At 22.0% G+C, this 20633-nt stretch overlaps 6 protein-coding genes across 6 annotated transcripts; 5 read left to right on the top strand and 1 right to left on the bottom strand. All coding sequences in view use genetic code 6, as the record gives it.

Annotated features, from left to right (window-relative positions):
* Nucleotides 1-862: 862 nt before the first annotated feature.
* On the top strand, nt 863-3693 carry TTHERM_00418660 (U3 small nucleolar RNA-associated protein; the record flags this gene model as incomplete). The annotated part of the gene is made up of 6 exons (XM_001007321.2): nt 863-1121; nt 1235-1500; nt 1617-1718; nt 1787-1889; nt 1966-2948; nt 3274-3693. The coding sequence occupies 6 exons, from the start codon at nt 863-865 to the stop codon at nt 3691-3693; spliced, it is 2133 nt and encodes a 710-aa protein (XP_001007321.2).
* A 1169-nt stretch (nt 3694-4862) lies between these two features.
* On the top strand, nt 4863-6383 carry TTHERM_00418650 (hypothetical protein; the record flags this gene model as incomplete). Its single annotated transcript, XM_001007320.3, has 1 exon — nt 4863-6383. One exon carries the CDS (start codon nt 4863-4865, stop codon nt 6381-6383), a length of 1521 nt encoding a protein of 506 aa, XP_001007320.2.
* A 1711-nt stretch (nt 6384-8094) lies between these two features.
* TTHERM_00418640 (hypothetical protein) lies at nt 8095-10293 on the top strand (the record flags this gene model as incomplete). Its single annotated transcript, XM_001007319.2, has 2 exons — nt 8095-8320; nt 8489-10293. The coding sequence occupies 2 exons, from the start codon at nt 8095-8097 to the stop codon at nt 10291-10293; spliced, it is 2031 nt and encodes a 676-aa protein (XP_001007319.2).
* Nucleotides 10294-12332: 2039 nt separating this feature from the next.
* TTHERM_00418620 (tetratricopeptide repeat protein) lies at nt 12333-13959 on the top strand (the record flags this gene model as incomplete). Its single annotated transcript, XM_001007317.2, has 2 exons — nt 12333-12489; nt 12548-13959. 2 exons carry the CDS (start codon nt 12333-12335, stop codon nt 13957-13959), a joined length of 1569 nt encoding a protein of 522 aa, XP_001007317.2.
* Nucleotides 13960-15593: 1634 nt separating this feature from the next.
* TTHERM_00418610 (hypothetical protein) lies at nt 15594-18354 on the top strand (the record flags this gene model as incomplete). The annotated part of the gene is made up of 2 exons (XM_001007316.2): nt 15594-15741; nt 16253-18354. The coding sequence occupies exons 1-2, from the start codon at nt 15663-15665 to the stop codon at nt 18352-18354; spliced, it is 2181 nt and encodes a 726-aa protein (XP_001007316.2). The 5' UTR covers nt 15594-15662.
* A 227-nt stretch (nt 18355-18581) lies between these two features.
* TTHERM_000418598 (transmembrane protein, putative) lies at nt 18582-19097 on the bottom strand (the record flags this gene model as incomplete). Its single annotated transcript, XM_012795394.1, has 1 exon — nt 18582-19097. One exon carries the CDS (start codon nt 19095-19097, stop codon nt 18582-18584), a length of 516 nt encoding a protein of 171 aa, XP_012650848.1.
* Nucleotides 19098-20633: the final 1536 nt, after the last annotated feature.

The following is a 20633-nucleotide window of genomic DNA, read 5'->3' on the forward strand; positions in this document are numbered from 1 at the left end:
ACCCCAACCCCAACCCCAACCCCAACCCCAACCCCAACCCCAACCCCAACCCCAACCCCAACCCCAACCCCAACCCCCAACCCCAACCCCAACCCCAACCCCAACCCCAACCCCAACCCCAACCCCAACCCCAACCCCAACCCCAACCCCAACCCCAACCCCAACCCCAACCCCAACCCCAACCCCAACCCCAACCCCAACCCCAACCCCAACCCCAACCCCAACCCCAACCCCAACCCCAACCCCAACCCCAACCCCAACCCCAACCCCAACCCCAACCCCAACCCCAACCCCAACCCCAACCCCATTAATTGAAGATTAAATAAAAAAGATGAAAATTTATTATTAATTTTTTTATAAAATGTATTTGTTAATTATAGCTTAGAATATATATTAATTGATATTTAAAATCATAAACTAAAAATATTTAAATATTTATTTATTTATTGAATAAAATTAATAATGTAAGAATAAAATATATTTTTAAGAGAATATTATTTAATTTTATAAATGAAATAATTAAAAAAAATGAATTTATTTATTTTTTATCTTCAAAAAAGTTAGCTTTAAATAATAATAAATAGAAACTTAATAATGCTATTAATTCTTGGGTATTATTTTCAGGTTAAATTTTATTAAAAAAACATACAAAATACTATCTAAATATTATAATGAATCCTGATAGAGATAAATAAGAGGTAAATTTAATGAAAAAATAAGAAAAATAAAAGATTATGTATGCATTATTTATTAATTAGCAATTCTTAATGTATAATTTGATTTGTATATATTTGTATATTAAAAAGGTAAGTAAAAGTAGAGAAAAAGATACAAGAAAAAATTATAAGCAAGCAAAGTAGAAATGGGTGATAAAATTAGATTATAAGTTGAAGGTATGCTACCTGAAATGCTTTAGCTCGTAAAGCGAAAAATATTTACCAAGGATGAAGTAAACCAAATATTAAAAGAGCGTGAGAATAATGAATATTTGCTCGAAAGAAAAAATGCTAGTGTCAAGGATTACCTAAAGGTTATAGAGTATGAATATGGATTAGAAAAAATGCGTAGAAAAAGATTCAAAGCCTTAAAGATCAAGAAAGAAAACTAAAAAGATTTTGCAAGTATTTTTAAATATATTTAGTCTTTTTTTATTGACATTTTATGAAAATTTTCAATAATTGAACTATTATCGATGAGAACTATGGTTAATTTTCTAAATTTTATTATTTAATAGTTATAAGACGTATACTTTAATTATGGGATAAAATAACATATAAATTTAGATATAGAGTTGATATATGGAAATAATATTTGTCTTTCTGTTACTTCATCGATTCAAAGAAATCTTTCTTTAAAGCAATTACTGCTGCCCTCCGCTTTAACCCTTACAATCTTGATTTATGGTTATCAGCTGCATATTATGAAAGCGATATAAATGGTAACCCTTTTAAAGGCAGAAAAATATTCTATAAGGCCCTCAAGCAAAATACTAAGGCAGTCGTAAATAAATATCATTTAATATGAATGTTATTGAAAATTCAATGATAATATTTTTTTAATATTCATGAAATGTTACAATAATGAATTCAATTAATTATTACTAAATAAAACAAAAGAATTTTTGGATTGAGTACTTTAAATACGAAGTCAAATTTATAGAGAAAGTAATGACTAGATAAATTTTACTTACCAGTGATGCCAAGGATATTAAAGAGAAAGTAATTACTTTATTACTTTAGTTTTATTATTTGCTTTTAAATTATTTATAATTACATCATTTATTTAGGAATTAGAAGCTGGGGCTGACTTTTTAGGTTTTGAAGATGATAAAAATAAGAGTGATGTTCTACTAGAATTGGATAATATTAATTCATCTGATTTGGAATAAAGTAATTGACAAAATAATTATTATTTGATTTGTCATGTTGATCAAGTATTTATTGAAATTAATTATTATTATAATAGTGCTTACAGTGTTAAAAGAAGTCTATAAATTAGCTCTTGAGAACTTTAAGGTTACAGAATTCGGATTTGAGTTTTTATAAAGTATAAATGGGATTAAAGGAAAGTGGTTTAGTGAAATTTAAAATACTGTTACCTAAGATATAAGAGAGTCAATTAATTCAGAATAAAATTTAGTGTTGAAAAATAAATATATTGCTTAACTTGCCTTGACAATAAATGGATTTTCGAAATAAACATTAGCAAGCGATGGCCTAAATGAGCATCTTGAAGAATTAGCTAAAAAAATATCTGAAGATAAAGATTTAGTTTAATATAGCAAAGAAATTTACAAGTATCTTCTTGAGTTTTTGATTGAAAATAAAAATTTAATCAGCATAGATAACGTTTAAAAATTAAATACTGATTCTTAGTTTTTATAATAGACAACTTAACAACAACTTGATTTAGATTACCTACTTCTTCTTTCCCAGTTTTTGACAGAATTTAAAATTAATCATAATAAAGACATTCTTGAATAGCTTCTCAATAAAATAAGTGAGCAAGAAGAAAAAGTTGAAGATGACAACAGCTTAGAATAAAAAAATAAAGAGAATATATTAGAGAAATTATTTAACAATAAAATTGGTTTATTAGTGTTGCAAGGTGGTTAAGAAAAAGCTATTAAATATATAAGACTCAAATTATAAAACTAGAGAGCCAACTCTCCTGAAAAGCGTTTCAACTTATTGAAAAAATATTATGATATTAAAATGTAAATACCAAGCTAATTCTAAGAAGTGAATTAGCAAGCCTTCTTCAATTTGTGCATTGAGCAGCTCATCTTAAGCAAAGAATATTTTGAGCAACTCATTCTCCCTTTCCTAGGATATTTAAATGAAAAGAATTATAGCCAATAGGTTCAAGTTTTTATGAAGAAATTATTATCCTATAAATAATAATGTCCTTTAGCAATATACCTCTAATATATTTCCTAATACTAAAAGGTAGTTAATTTAATTCTTTTAAAACTCTCCCTTTACAAATAAACAAATGAAAAAATTAATTAAGAAATAAACAATTGAATTAATTAATTAGTTAATTATAAAGTCTGCTTTTTTAAAAAATAAAAATAATCTTGGTTTATCAAATAATCACATTTAAGCTTTTTTATATTATATCACACATTTGTTTTTTTTAATTGCTAAATTATGCTGGAGGCATTTAAAATTATGAAAAAAAACTCCTTTTTTTCTCAACAAACAATTATTTTTTAATGAGAAAAATAGACATTTTTATGAGTTTTTTTTAAAATATATTTTTATATATTAGGTTGAAAGTAAAAAAAATGAGCTGAGCCAATTGTGGATTTACATAAGTTAATGGTACAAATCTGACCTAACTATGTGGGAAGCATATTTTAAATGGTAGAGAGATTTTGGAGAAGTGTAACAATGCCCCATAATACTTGACAGGTAAGTTTTTGCTAATTAATCCTTTGAATTTGTTTAGAAAATAAATTTTTAAATTTCCCACAGAATGATAGCAATTTTAGAGAACGATTTTCTATTGCTTATTTATTAACTGTTTAAAATAAATGAATTTTTTAAGTGCTTCTTAATAGCAGGAACTAATAAATTAATATAAAACTAATTCAAAAAAATAAATAAATTATTTAAAAAAAGGGCCTCTAAGACAAGCGGATTAGATTACAGTTTATTGCTTGCTACTTATAACTCTATAATTTAATGATAAATTGACACATTTATTTATATTTCATTTAATAGTACTAAGTTGTTCATTTATTATATAAGAAATATGTATGCTTTCACCTATGATAATAAAATTATAATATTACTGTATTAATTCAAAGTTTAAATATTTCTGATTTTTTTTTACCAAAAGAGTTTATTATTTTTAAAAAAAAATTATAATTTATTTTGCTTGAATTTCATTATTGATTTAAATTTTATTCATTTTTATTTATTCTTTGATCCATCCATTTTATATTTATTATTTAATGACAACTTTTAAAGAATAATTTAGATGAATTTCATAAAAAAATTTCTGAGAAAAGTAAAAAACTTAACTTTTTTTGATTGATGAGACTGAAAATAAATATATGTTTCAATCAAATTTTTGATATATTTTTTAATTATATTTTATTTAATCTACAAAGAGATTAATACTATTGAGAGAAATTTAAATTTTCTTAATTAGTCTGTCAAAAATTTTAAACCTTTTATATGAAAATGCATAAGGTAATTGATTTTATTTATATTTAAAAAACTTGGGAATGCAAATTAGTACAACAGAGAATTACATTTAATAAATCAAGCTATAAAAGTATTCAGCTTATCTATTTTAATGACTATTAATCTTAAAGAAAAATAATCCAAACAACTTTTAATCAAACAAATCTCTAGAAATTTATATAAATAATTGATCCAGATCAAATAGAAACTATGAAAAAATGTAATATGGAACATTTATTTATTAATCATTGTAAAGTTTTAGGGATCTAATCAGTATCTAGCTTAATTAATTTTTTTTTTAAAGAGAAAACAAAATATTAAAAAGTTATAAAGAGTCTAAATACAAACAAAATAATAATTATCTAAGCTAAAACAAACAAACAAAAAAATCAAGCAAAAAAACTAACAAACAAACCAAAAATCAATTCTCATAAGCAAAACATAAAATTATTACACCAGTCTTTCTAACTACTTTGAATAATTCTACTGAATAACTGCTCTAAGTAGTCACCTTTTTTGGATAAGAGAGAATATAAAGTAGAATTAAGCACTCCCTAAGCTGCTGTTAAAGATCTAAAATCTAAAAGTTCAATACAATATTTCATATCATTAATATTGTCTCTAACTAACCTTTATTGAAATTTAGTGATAACTTTCACCAATAAAATGAATTCTTAAGCGTATCTCCTGCTTATAAACTAGCAATTAGAAAAATAATACAATATGTCCTCTTCATATATCAGCAATAAAGAAACATAAAAAAAGTTTCACTCAAAAGAAATAAAACTTAGACCAAAAATCGACTATCAAATAACTAATTTTAAAAGATTCAAGTTAAGCTCTGACCTGTCTTACATGATTGTTAATAATAATAACAATAATAAGAGCATTAAACCTAATAAAATCAATGCTAATAGTATTTATATTAATCAAAATAATGAAAACCCAACAATAAATTTGAAAATTGAAGAGCCTTCAAACAATAATACTTATTAAAAAAGTGAGCCCAGTGCTGTATCCTATGATAGGTAAAAAGTAATTCAAGCTCATAAAAAATCTAATATCTGTGGTTATAAATTACATTAATAATTATAATTTTACTAATACGAAAATTTAAAAAGCATATTTTCATAAACATTTTAATTTGAAATAGAATTATTGAAAAATGCTGAAAAGTGTGAAAATTTATAACTTTTTATGTAATTTTATGATCCATCAGTGATTTTAATAAACAGCAACCAAATTTAGTAATTTTTGGCTTAGTAAAAATAAACCAATTAATCTAATCTAAATGATGTCTAACTATAAATTGCTAAACCCCGCTTTAGCTTTAAAAATGCCATTAAAATATAATTTAAAGAAATGAGAGAAGATGAATCGCTGAAAGTTAAAAAAGCCCTTAAGAATTTATTTTATCTTTACTTAAATGGAGATTATAGAGGTATTAACGAAAGTTTTAGTTTGAGAGAAGAAGAGCCAGAAAATTGGGAAAAAGCAATCAGTAACCGCTATGTTAGCTATAAGTATAAATCAAAGCACATTAATTTTGATTACTGTTCAAAGAAAGCAGATGAATTAAGCAATGACTCTCCAACAAGAAGAGAAAAAATTGAAAATTAATTTTCATTTGATATTAAAAACCTTGATAAGGAAGATAAAGAAACGGAAGAAAGAGACAAAAAGCAAGTAATTTATAATAAGTCTAAATATGTGATGTAGTTTCTTTTAAAACTACTTGATTTAGATCATTTAGAGTATCTGAAAGTGCCAGAAGGATTCTAAAACAAAATATAATCTATCAAAGAAAGCATTAAGGAGACAAGTAAAAGAAATAAACTGAGTCAAAGTCAATTCTACAACCACACTCACTTTGATTGCCTATTTCTTCAAATCACCGAAGCGAATGATCATTATGTCCACAGTAGCGAAGAGCTATTGAAAATGCATTGTACAGTTTTTGATGTAGCAGATTTGGTTGATAGCTTTACAATAAATACAGTAAATTTCTATAAAGAGCTTGTGACATAGATAATCATAGAATAGATACACCTTATACGCTCGCAAATCATACCGCAGTTGGCTGTGCATACTCTTTCTTTTAAATCATCATCCAAACTTAAATATTTTGAAAGAATATGTGACTCTATCGAAAAGTTGAAAGAAGGCTAAATAATAAGCAAATTTTGATTGATAGATATATAAACTATTAGATATATATATAAATAATATAAATATTATTATAATTTATGCAATCTAAAATATATAAAATAATGAAAAATGGAATAAAAACCATTTACTAAAAATTAACACATTCAAAATAAATATTTATTAGTTGTTAGCTTTATCATAATTTGTTAGTTTTTAACTTTTTTATCAATATTTATAATTTATTTACTTATTTATAAATAACCTGTCTCCTTTAATAATATAATATTAAAATATGAATAAAATTTTATTATCGTATTATATTCTTGCTATTATTTTTAATAATTATTTACTTATTTTGTTTATTTATTCAATTAAAAATTTTCTTTATTATTTAAAAAGAAATAAACTATTATTGATTTAATTAATTATCATTTAAAAACTTTTATTGATATTATTGAGGTTTTAGCTATATTATTTCACTTAAAACAAAAACAGTATTTTTTACCTAATACTATTATCAGCTGCCTATACTTTCCTATTATATTTAAATTTTCCTATTTACAAAAAGCGTCATCTGAATTTTTATTAGAGTTCTATTTTTTAAGATTTTGCTTTAATTTTAAGAGATTTATGTTGTTTATGAAAAAACCATCTGTCTTTTAAACTTATATTTTTTAATTTTTACAGAGATATTAGTAATAAACAAAATATATGAAACACAATTATAATAATAAATTTTAAAATATTTAAAATTTACTTTTTAGAATTTCAAAAAAAAGTTCAAGAAGTGTGAGTGAGTTGAAAAATAGTTAGTTCTAAATTATGAACAAAAAAATAATTAAACAAAATTCAAAAATCTGTAAGAAAGAAATAATTAATTCTTCAATAAATCATCTCTTTTTTTTAATGCTAATTTATTAAATAAATTAAAATAAAGAAAACTGAAAGTAATTTTAAATATTTGTAGGTATGGATTTGATAATTCTTAGAAGGATATAAAATATGCTTAATAAAAAAATATTTTTCTTTACAGAAAGTTTGCAATTTGCTTTTTTAAAATTAGAACTCAAAATAAAAAATATTTATTTAAAGACCTTGCTTTTTTAAATGATTGGCTTTTATTTTTCTATTAAAAGATGTTTATGATTAGAAAACAGATAATTATGAATATAATTCAGAAAATAAAATGCAAAAATAAATACTGTGAATCAAGAATTTATTAATTCTAAAGTGTAAACGAAAGAATAAAATACTTGAATTTAACTACTTTAAAAAACAATTAAAAGAAATTAAATATGATCTGATATTTTCAGTAAACTATAAAATAGATTAATTGTTTAAAAATATTAAACAGATTTGTTTTTATAAAATATATTTTTATTTTAAGCACATTAATTTTTACCATTCCTTTAAAAATTGACTCTTTCCTCTAGAAAAATGGTTTTAATAATTCTTTAAACTGTAAATATTATTTTGAAATGAAATTATGATCATGTTTTGATTTTTAAAAATCCAAAATGTTTAGATATAATATAAAAAATAATTAGAAAATCAAAAAAACAATAATTCAGTTAAATAAACTTTATCTTTCCTTAAAATTTTGCATATTTTTTAAAAAAATGAGCCATAATTTTTGATACAGCTATTATTTCTACTAGATAGCTTTAAATAAATTCTTAACAAGCAGACTTAGAATGGTTATTTTTATGTGAAATACTCTTCAATAAATTATATAGCTGTCAAATAAAAAATGATTAAGAATTGTAGTGAAGTTTTATATGATTTAATTAAGAGATGCTCAGTAATTATATGCAAAATAACAAACAAAAATTTAGAAAAAATAAGTAAATTTTTTTTTACTAAGATAGTATAAAATAGGTTTAAATAGTAATTCAAAAATCAAACAACTATGAATTTCTCTGTTGCTGATCACTTAAACAAACAGTCATTCTTAATAAAACCTTCTTTGAAAATGAGTACAACATATCTTTACTACAATATTTATTTATTATTTCTTTCAAGTATAATTCATTTTTAAGATTAATGTATGCAATCATTTAATGGTTTTATCAATTATTAATATAAATATATTATTCTATGATATAATGTCGGCTCATTATTTTTAATTTTAACAAAAATAACAGACGATTAGCAGCCTTAAGATGTCAAGCTTGAAGAAAATGAATAGGTCAATATTAAAAAAAACAAGGATTCAAATCACACTTTAAAAAAATAGAAAATGAATGGCTTGAGTGTGATTCCTTCATACAGAGAGCTATTTTTAAATGAATAATAATTATACAGTAAATAGAATATACAAAGTTAATATAATGACTATGTCAATAGGTTTTCTTCTAAAAAAAAAATGGTTTCATACAAGAGCATTAGGACAACTGGAATTTCAAATAAATATTATCCTGATGTATTTACTTATAAAAGCATGCAGATACCATACTTTTCCAAAGTAGAACCGGACTTACTTATAGATTATAACAAATACTACTCTTTAATCTAAACCTTTAATATACAAAAACTTTTTTTTAAACAAATCGATTGTTAGTAGCAAATGTTTTGTTAGAATATACAAAACTAAATTGTAATGAAACTTGAAAACTCTTCTCCAAAAAATATTTTAGATGGTATTCAACAAATGATGATAAAATATCTTGATTTATCTTAAATAATAACTAAATAGAGCATTAGTTTAGATGTGGGAATAAAAGTTAATAAAAAATTCATACTTTATTTGTATGGTAGATATAGAGCACTGAAGTTCTTTTCATAGGTAGATGCAGCTGAAGAACTTTAGTTTGAGGTGAGTAAGATAGTCTATTAACTTATATAATCTTAGTAACCTAACCAAGTAGCTAATTAAGAAAAGTTTCAGCAAAAAAAAAATTCATTTTCATACAGTGTGGCTGGCTCATCTTAAACCACATACGAAAAGACAGAAGATTTATTTGACATTTAGAAATTAAATGGCAAGAGAAAACGATCATCCATTCAATATGAAAATGAAGATGAAGAGGATATTTAGAATGGTTATACTGTATCTAGTGAATAGCATTAAGTTTAAGATTTAAAAAATTAAAATTTTGACTAACTTCAATCTATCAATAAAATTAATCATAAAAAACATAAACATGTTGAACTTTAATTGAGTAAAAGCTCATCATCTGACTATGAAATATAAAAAGAAATACCATCAAAAATAAATAATTAAAATTGCCAAAATAATAATTTCATTTAAAAATAAACCTGCTAGTATGAAAAATTAAATAGCTAACAAAATAATTAAAATTAGTTTTCACTTTAATGTGATGAAACTAATTTAAAAAATACTTAAAATTTAATAACAACAGAAGAATTATCTAAAAATATTTTGGCTGATTAATAAAAATTCAAAGAAAAAGAAAAAGAAAAAAGAAAATAGATTTTCCATAATTTATCTAAATATTTGATGCATCTCTTAATAGAATTACTAAGCGAGGATCATTTAGATTCTTTTGAAATTATACCTGGATATAATATTTTGATCAAGAATTTAATTCACAGACTCAAGTAAAGTGGTAAAAGAAATAAATTAAGCTAAACTTATTATTTCAATCACTAGCATTATAATTGCATTTTCTTAACTCTCAATTCAGAAAACATATAAAAACTAGTTAATTAGAAAGATTTTATCGAAATTCATGACTAAGTATTCGGAAAAATAAATTTTTATAATGAAGAAGAATTACTAAATGTGAATATCATAAAAGTAGCAATAAGCAAAATAATTAACATCCAATTAGACTACATTATAGAGCAGATAGAGAGTACTTTGGGATCTTAGCTTTTTGAAATATGCAATATCAATACTGATTGTTAAGCTAAAGTTAGCTATTTAATAAATGTTTCAGAAGGAATTAAAAAACTTTAAAAAGGAAATCAACTCGTTAGGTTTTGAAATATTTCTTTATTGTAACTTAAATATAATATTATAAAATACTCATTAAATATTGTTTCTTTTATTTTTCAATTACAAAATTTAGTTTTTATTTATTTATTTATATATAAACTTTAAAATCTATTTAGCTCAAAAATCAAAACTTAAAATTATTTCAAAATACAAAGTAAGATTTTTCCTTATTATTTTTGTCGAAAATTATTTGCCAAAAGTTAGGTATCAAATTAAAAGAGTATTAAACGCATTTAAAATTTATTAAAATATTTATTTGAAATTAATGAAAGAAATATTTTGATCAAACTAAATATTACCCTATTCAATCAATTAATTAGATCTCATTTATTTTGTACTTATCCTATCCTCTTTTATGTATTTGCAGGCTCTGACTCTACAGGTCTCTCTCAGAATATAATAAAAAAAGTTTATGCACAATATTTTTAATTTGGCTGCTTATCAATACCTATTTTGTAGAAATAAATTATAAATATTCTTGTAGAGCAAAAGAAAGTATATGTGAATATTTATCTTATAAAATTATTAGGATAAATTTATTTTAAAAAAATGTTTGAATAAAAAATCGCAAAATATCAGAAAAATTAATTTTTATTAGATAAGTCATTTTTTTTATTGAAGAAATTAATAAAATCATTTAATAAATATTGAGATATTTTATCATATATTTACTTGGTTTTCTCAATTACTTAACATCTATTGATTATTGGTTTATTTATCATTTGATTTTTTTATCTAATTAATCTGATTTCAAAAGTGAAATTTTTTTTTCATCTTTTAAAAAGAATAATTGCAGTATTTTTGATAAAAAAACTTATCAACTTTTATTTTACAAAAAATAATAAAAGCATAAAAAAAAAAATAATTTTAAATTGAATTCATAAATATCTTTTCAAATTACACTCTTAACGAAAAATAATTAAATGGAAAACGGTGTTATTTTTATTATTGATTTTAAATAATCTTTTCGAGGTTTTCAAATTTTTTATAATTATTTTTTATCATTCATATAATTTAAAGGTAACAAACATACTTATTTTTTAAGAGTTTCTACTTTTTGAGAAAAGAGTGTTTGATTATTTTAAAATAAATTTTGACATGCATGAGTTTAATTTTATAAAAATAAATAAGAATTTAATATTTTTAAAAAAATAATAAGGTTTTATTTTAATTTTATTATCAATATATTTATATTGATCAACTAAATTGCTTTTAAATATTAATAATACAGCTAATTATTATAAGAAAAGTTTTATAAATTTTAATTTTAAATTATTTTTTTTATTTTAGAAATATTTATTTAATTAATTCATTGATTATGAGTTTAAAAAGAGTCTATTAAAACCAATTAGAATTATAATTTAATATAAATTTACACGTGTATATTTAAACTGTTTCTTAGATGACACTTGGATGTTTAAACTGTTTGTTAGAAGACAAGTGGATGAAATTTGAAAGCTAAACTTTAAATTGTTTCATAATTCTTTCATATTAGCTAAAATTTTTTAGATATTTTTTCTATTCTTTTTAAATTATAAGCTTTATTTTTAAGCTCGTGCATTCTATCCAAACTTTACTTAATAATTTAATAATTTTTATAATCATGTGCCTATTATCAGTTTTTTTAAATAGAGTAAAATTTGGATATGGAGTTTCGAAAGGTTTATATTTTAAGTTAAATTTATAAGTTAGAAGAGTCTATTAGACACTTTATAAATAAGAAAGTTTATTGATTGCTTAAAAGGAATTTAAAAGTGGAGTTTTTGGATACTTCAGATTTATAGAGCAATAAAGGCTCAATATGTCAGATTATAAATTATTTTATTTTACTATTTTATTCTGTAATTAAGTCTAAAATTAATTTGATGTAGAATTGATTTATTTTTATGAAACTATTCTGTTTAAAAATAATTTTGCTTACATTATCCTATAATTTTAAATAGCTGCGAAAGTTAATTAGATAAATTTATAAATATTTAAATAAAAAACATATTTGATAAAAAAATTAAACAAACACTCATTCATAAATGGTTAAGAAGTCTAATAAAAAAGAGCAAAAGCTTAAGAGTGAGTAGGATGATTTAGGATTATTCTTCACATTTAAAAATAAAATTTTGAACTATCTTGGCTTTGACAATATATTCAACAATGATGAATTATACTCTAATGCACTCAATGACAAAGGTAAATTTTAACAAACATTGCTTTAAGCAACTTTAAATATTATTTTAGTATTTAAAAGGACACGATTTTTATTAAAAAAATGAAATTACAAAAGCAAGAGAATATTTCATAAAAGCTATCAAAAGAAATAAAAATAACAAATATGCTTTGACTAATTTAGCAATTATTTACAGTAATTAAAATAATTTTGAATAAGCTATTTCATTTTTGAAGAAAGCAATCTCAGTTAATAAAAATTACTTAAGAGCTTATGAAAAGTTAGGTTTAATATATTTTGACTAGAAAAATTTCTAATAAGCTATTAAATATTTTAAAATGGGTGTAAATATAAACCCAAATTATCAATACATGTAATATAATTTAGCAATTGCTTATAAGAATAATAAATAAATTCAATTAGCAATCAAACATTTTGAAGTATCATTAGAAATAGATGAATAAAATAGATATGCTTATTATAATTTAGGATTAATATATTCTGACTAAAAACTGATAGATAATGCAATTAAGTACTTTTAATAAGCAATAAAAATCTATCCAAATTATAGTGATGCTCATTTTGAATTAGGGTTAAATTACTAAAAGTTATAATTTTTTGATTTAGCAGTTGAATGCTTTAAAAAAGTTATTGAAATTAATCCTAATTAAATAAGGCCTTACTTTATTCTTTTTGAAATATATTTCAACTAGAAAAACTTGGCTTAATCTTTCAAATTTTATGAAAGAGCAAAGAATATCAATCCATGTTATACTTATGATTACATAGGATGCATGTTCTATAATAAAAGATATTACAGTCAATCTATTTAATGGTTCAAAAAAGCTTTAGAAATAGATAAGAATTCATTAAATATTATAATTACTTTGGCAGATGCATACTATTATAATAATTAAAGATAATTAGCCGATGAATTCTTAAATTCAGTCTTAAAAAATCATTCAGAAATGGGATATGAGTTTTAGAGTAAAATTTATCTTAGATTAAAACAGTTTGATAAAGCAATCAATTGTTTAAATAAATTACTTAAGATTGAAACAAGTAAATAAAAAAGATATAAGTATTACTGCAAACTTGGAGAAATATATTAAAATAAAAAATATAATTATAATATGGCAATAAGATGCTATTAAAATGCTCTATAGTATTGGTCTTTCTATGGAAATTATGATGATGGTTTATATTAACAATTAGCTAATGCATATTTCCATGACTTGTAATATGAACAAGCTATAGATTCATACTAAAAGTAAATAATAATTAATGAGGATAAAAAGTTTCTTCATTACAATATGGGAGAAGTATACTTAATCCAAGCATAGAATTCTTTTTATTAAGATCCAAAAAGTAAGCTATAAAAAAAAAAATACTTATCTCAATCAATAGAATGCTTTAAAAGAGAAATAAAAAAATATTAAGACAACCAATATTCTCATGATAGTTTATGTAAAGCGTATGAAAAAAAAAAATGATTAGACAAATAATCAAGAATGGCAAAAAATAACATTTAAAATAATCATCTATTTCATAAGAGATGTTAAAGATATATAAAAGCAAAATATGAAAGTCAGGTTTTCGATAAAATTTTATTAAAAGCTTTTAAAAATGAATTTGTCTTTTACATAAATTTATTGTAAAGCTTCTAAATGAAAGGTTGCTTGATCAATCATATTCTATTTTTATGATTAAAAGTCAAGAAGTATAAAAGATTAAATTATTAAACTTTAAAAAAATATAGCATTTAATCTGACTTACAGTATTTTATTTATCAATATCATAGGTTTTTATTTTTATTTTTTGCCATATCATTTTTAGTAATTAAGTAAATATTTTTTTATATTTATATTTTTAATTAATTTTGATACTTTTGAACAAAAATAAATGTTTATTTAAATAGAAAGTCAGATAAATTTTTTATATTAATATCAGTTTAAAATGTAAGCTAAAACTAAAAAATAACTAATCCTATTAAAATTTTTAATTCTTTAAGTATTTCCATTGATTTTTAATTGGTTTAAAATGAATTTATTTTATAAGTTATTTATTTTTTCTTTTTAGACTTAAAAATATCTTATTACATTTTATCTTTTATTGTAAAAAATTATATTATGAATTTATTTTTAAAAATCAAACTTATGAATTTATTAATTAAATGCTGTATTTTAATTTTATATTAAAAATTTATTAAAAATGTTTAAAATGATTAATTATTATTTTTTATATTAAACACAGATGAAAATTTGAGAATTGTTCTTTAAAAATAAATCTAGAGATTGTTGAACAAAATTAAATTTTACTGTGATTCCATGTTTATTGTTTTAAAAAATATTGTAAATAGTAAGCTTTTTAATATTTTGAATTAGATGATATTTACATAATTAATTTATGGTAATGCTTTAAATAGAGATTTCATTAATATTTAAAAGTCATTTAAATGATTCTTGTAATTATAAAAATATTTAATTTTTTTGATGACTATGAATAAATTAACTTAATTAAAAATTTGTAGAAAATTAAAAAAAAATCAAGAGTAAAACAAATTATTATTTAAATGTATCCTCTAAGAAGTTTTTAAGAGCTCTTGAATAAGAAATAATAAATAGAATTTTAAAAATAATAAGCAATTAAAGCTATTAATAATTTAAGTAAAACATTTAAAAAAGACCATATTTATTTAATAATTTATTATTTATTTAAGTAAAAACTTATTTACAAATGTTAGTAAAATGCTGACAAAAAAATATTTGTTGAATGAGCATTTTAGAAAATTTAAACATTTTTGGAACAAAAAAAATAGATTATTTAAAAAAGTTTAAATGTATGCTCTTAATAAAAGCAAAATATTTTTTCTACAATAAATAAAATAATTAAAGATAATATTCAAAACATTTTTAAACTGAAATTTTGATTAAGTGGTATTGAAAGAATTAAAAAGATAAGACGCAATTTAAAGAAATAGTAAGAAAGCTATGGGAAAGTAATCTGACATGATTGCTTGCTTGTTTATTTATAAATTTAAATAAATCAATAAATAAATAATTAGTTTGTTGATTGTTAAGATAGAGTCATAAAGAAATTTATAATAATTATTTATTTTTGTAAAATAGTGTTTTGTTAATTAATTATTTTGAAAAAGAGGAAGTAAAGAATCACTGATAGAATTTGGAAATCTAAAATGTATTCAAGCTATCAAGCTAAAATTGAAGACAGCTCCTGTTTTATAAACTTTTTAAACTACCCTTAATAGTGTGAAAGTAATCAAAGTAGTTCTTTTATAAATAGAATCATAAAAATTACATATTTTGATACACTTTGGTCATGCTTCATAGCTTTTATTTATTTTGAAAGCATATTAATCTTTTGCACTTTTATTTAATTCAAAGGAGATAACTTTTAAGTTTTTTTATGATTTTTAAATATGACTAATTAATTATAAAAGTGTAGATAAATTTTCAATAAAGAATATTTGATCTAAATAGTAGTAGTAGAGAATAAATACTTTCAAAATTATTTCTGTGCTTTACAAAGTTCATAAAAAAACTTTAGAAGTATGCAGAATCAGAGGATAAGCACCAAAAAAAAAATAAATAAATTGCACATTGATAAAACAGTGAGAAGATTAATAAAAAAAAGAATAATAAAAGCAGTAATTTCAATAAATAATTAAACAACATATTAAACGAACGAGAATTCACTTGATATTTCTTGCCTATGAGTAGTATATGTTGATAAAGTCTAAAATATTATTTTTAAATTAAATAAAAGGATATGAAGATGGCACATTACCAGTTTATAAATCTCATTCTGTTCTGACATTGACAACTTACCCTTAGAGTTCCAGAAGAAGAAAAAGAGTTAGACTAAATGATTCTCTTAGTTATTGCTCTATAATAAATGATAGCCATCAAAATAGATAGCATTCATCCCTCACCTAAAACCATTCATCATCATCATCATCCTTCTAACCTAGTCTAAAAAAAATATATGTCGGATCATCTAATGTAGACTTAAGTACGTAAGAAACCATATAAAGTTAATTTAGGAGTAGCATTTATGACTATCAAAGCTATATTTAATCATTTCCAGACTATCGTCTACGTAGAATATGCAGCTATAAATATTTAAAACATATCGACCATTAAAATAACACTTTGAATAAAAGCTAAAGCTAACAATCATAAAAGTATTAGCATTTTGATTATAAAAATCTATGCATGCTTTTTTAAGACAAATATTTCTCGGTTCAGCTCATAGACTCTCTGAATTTATAAGAGAAGTGTTTGAATTTTGTACAAAGCTATTAACTTAGTATACCTTCCAACATTCAATTAAATTCAAACTTTAGTTCAAAACAAGAAGAAGAAGAGGAAGAAAACACTGCTAATTAAACATATTTAAACTAAAATGAAATAAACTTTTAAATAAATAGCAGTTAATTATAATAATTTGAAAAAGAAAATAATATTATTGTAAAATAAAAAGCCAAATTATAAATAAATTAGCAGTTATAAAAGAATACAAGGTCTTTCAAAAGAAAATAGGAAGTATTAACTGAAATAGAAAACACTAAAACTAAAAGACCGAACTCTAGATATTAAATTTTAGTGAAAAATATCTAATACGAAACTATCAAAGAAATTACCGACATCTAAAAAATAGAGTTTTCCAAAAGAACGATCAGTAAAGTAATAACTAAATTTATCTTATTTTTGAAAGGTGACTACCGCACTCTTAAGTATTATGACCTCGAATAAAAATGCTAAAATGGTACAGCCCAAAGAATATTGAAAAATTAAGACCCTTAATAATTTAGCGATGAGGATTAGAATACATAAGCACCAAATTTTAATTAAAACTGTTCATTTGAATTACCTAAATTTAATTTATTTGAGCTGCTTGAAGAATAAGATCATAAGGAAATGTTGTAAACAGATTCGAATTCAGTAAATAAAGGCGTTAATTCTGTCAGAAATTAACGCTACTCTCTAACATCTAATTCATCTTAAGGTTAGTGTGATAAATTTATTAAAGAGGCAGTCAGAGATTAATACCAGATCCATAAATAAAACTAACATCATTCATCATTTTAATCAACTCCAATAAATCAAAATTTAGATAAATCATAAGTATGTATTAACGCAACCGTAAAAATCAACGAAGATTTGTGCCCATCTCAAGATGAATAGCAAGCAAGCTAAAGTATTTCTAATTCCCCTAAAGCAAATTTTAATAAATTAAAATAAATTAATCTTTAGCGCAAGTAAAGTGAAAGTAGCTTTTGTCCTGAAGGTTATTTAAACCCTATTAATAATAATAATAATGATAGTAAAATCTAAATAAAATCAAAGTAAACTCTTTTTAATCTTTCCAAATATTTAATGCACCTAATTCTAGAATACTTAAGTGAAGAGCATTTAGATGGATTACAAATAATACCTGGCTTTCAATCACTTATTTAAAATGTGGTAAAGCGAATTAAAAAGAAAGGTTAAAGGACTGAACATTCATAAACGTATTACTACAATCATAGTCACTACAATTGTCTCTTCCTATTATTGAGTGATGGGAACATTGAATATGTATAAAATTAGAAAGAGTTGATGGAGTTGCATTAATATGTTTATGAAATTAATGATTTCATCAAAGCTTTTGACCTTACATAAATAAATTTTATAAAAGCCATAGTCGCTCGACTGATTATTAAATAATTTAAATTAATAAGATAACTAATTGATCAACAAATATAATTGAACCCTATCAAATATTAGACATATAATAATTACATGATAACAAAACTCTAGTATTTTGAAAGAGTATATCAAGGAATTAAAAATCTGAAAAAAGGACAAATCCTTGTTAGATTTTGAATGCTATTATAAAATTATAATGAATGTTAAATAATAAATTAATCAATTTTATTGATCAACCGAACCGACAGTCAGTCAAGCCCTTGAATTTTTTTAATATAAAATTAATATCTAACAAATTTAAATAAGCAGGCTAAATTCTAACTATTGAAAATTGTCTATCTATTTATTTATTACTTAATTACTATATTCTTATGTTATTTACAACCAGTATATTCTTATAATTATCACTCTTTCTATTGCAAGGATTTCGTTACTGTTTAGCGCTTTCTGTCAATATATTATTCAGAAAACGTACACCTATCTATATTTTAAACCTATATAAAATAATCTTGATGTAGAGGAACAAATAACAAAAAATTATATTCAACATTTAAAAACTTTTTAAAGAGAATTTAATTTTATTTGTCACCTTCGCTATAAAATTAATATAAAAATTTTTAAAAATCTCTACCTATTTTATATTGAAAGCAGAAATAGGCTTTTTCTTTTCTAAAAATTAAATAAGAAAATAAGAGTAAAATTTACTTTTCTTTGTATGTGTATGGGTATTTTTTTTTCCTAGTGAATTTTATTAATTTGATTGGCTAATTAGCAAATATTTATTAATTCATATATGAAAAATCAAAAAAAAAAGAGCAAATATAGTATTAAACTACTAATAAATAAACAAAATATTTTTTCTTCTGAGCAGGCTTGTGCAACAATAAGAAGATATTTTATTTGAGAATCTTGGGGAACATGTTGAAGGATGTTCAGAGATTAACTTATTTTAAACATCTAAAACATATCCTATTTTAGTCATAAAATTATATCTTAAAAAACAATATTAAACTATAAATTAAGCATAACAATATTTCCCGTAATATAAAAAAAAGATGTTTCATATTTATAATCACACATTTTTTTAGCAGCTTTTATTTTTAACGAGTTAACATTTTAGATATTTTAATACGTCTTTGTGGATTTTTTTATTGTATTACGTAAAAATTATGGATGTGCATTTAAGACAGAATGAATGCATCGACATAATAGTTTAAGTATGTTTTCATGTAAGTTTATCTAAATTAAAATTACAATTATGATTTAAATGGCTATAATGATAGTGTCTTACTTTTAAACAGACTAAAAATCATATAAATATTTATAATTACAGTAAAGTATTTATAGGAACAACTCCATTTTAAATATTTTGTGTTTTTTAATGTGTTATTCCCTTTTATTAACAAGACCTAAATTAAATTAAAAAGATAATATGCACTTTATAAAGCTAGATAGATTATTTATTAAATTTTAGCAATATCTAAATAAATCGAAACCTATAAAAAAAACCTTATTAAAATCAATATAAACCTTTTAAAAAATAGAATCATAAAACTTTATTATCTATTTCATATTATCAAACATTTTCATAAAATAAATATATTTTTCAATGAATTTTGTTCATGCTTTGCTAAGTAAGTATACTCTTTTAATTATGATTTATTTATCAAATTTTGTTTGTGAATAAATGATATTTTTATTAAATTACATAATAAATACCATCAAGCTAAATTTTTTCTCATATCAAGCACTTTTTTAGCACATTAACTACCAATAATCGAGCTTACTAAATGTATTTGAGTATAATATTTATGTAAATTTTATTTTATTACTTTTATTAAGTAAGTTCATCAGAATTTAACAATAATAATGTAATAGCAATTAATTAATTCAATTATTTTTAAGGAGTTGAAAAAGTTTTTTATCTAATAATTTTATCTTCCTTGAATTTACTAATAAAAAAAGCATAGCCAAATGAAAAAATTAACATTTTTATTTTAAATATTTAAAATTTTTTAACTGCATCAGTGTTAAATCATTGACTCAATCAACATTTTATTTGATAGTAACTAATATTTATTATAAAAGATCTGATTAATTATTTTTAGATTTCGATATGTAATTAATATCAGGTCTAACATAAAAATCAAGAGTTTGTTTACTTTTATACTGGAAGGTAAAAGTAAGTTGACAACATAACCAGCTGTTCTCTGTTAATTGAACGTTATGTATATCTCTAAAGTATTATCGAATTATTGATTTTATGTTTTTTTTGAGTTAATTTAAAGCCATTCAGTCAGTTATAATTACTGAACAGAATTACAGACTAAAAAATTAATTTAACAGTAAAAAATTTTTTCCTTTAATTTTGATTATGAAAGCTTCTATTTCTTTTATCAAAATATTTGGTATTGTATTTCATTTAAAGTCTAAAATGGTTTATTTATGTTAGATGT

This window comes from Tetrahymena thermophila, assembly GCF_000189635.1.
Source record: "Tetrahymena thermophila SB210 genomic scaffold scf_8254814, whole genome shotgun sequence".
Classification (NCBI taxonomy): domain Eukaryota; phylum Ciliophora; class Oligohymenophorea; order Hymenostomatida; family Tetrahymenidae; genus Tetrahymena; species Tetrahymena thermophila.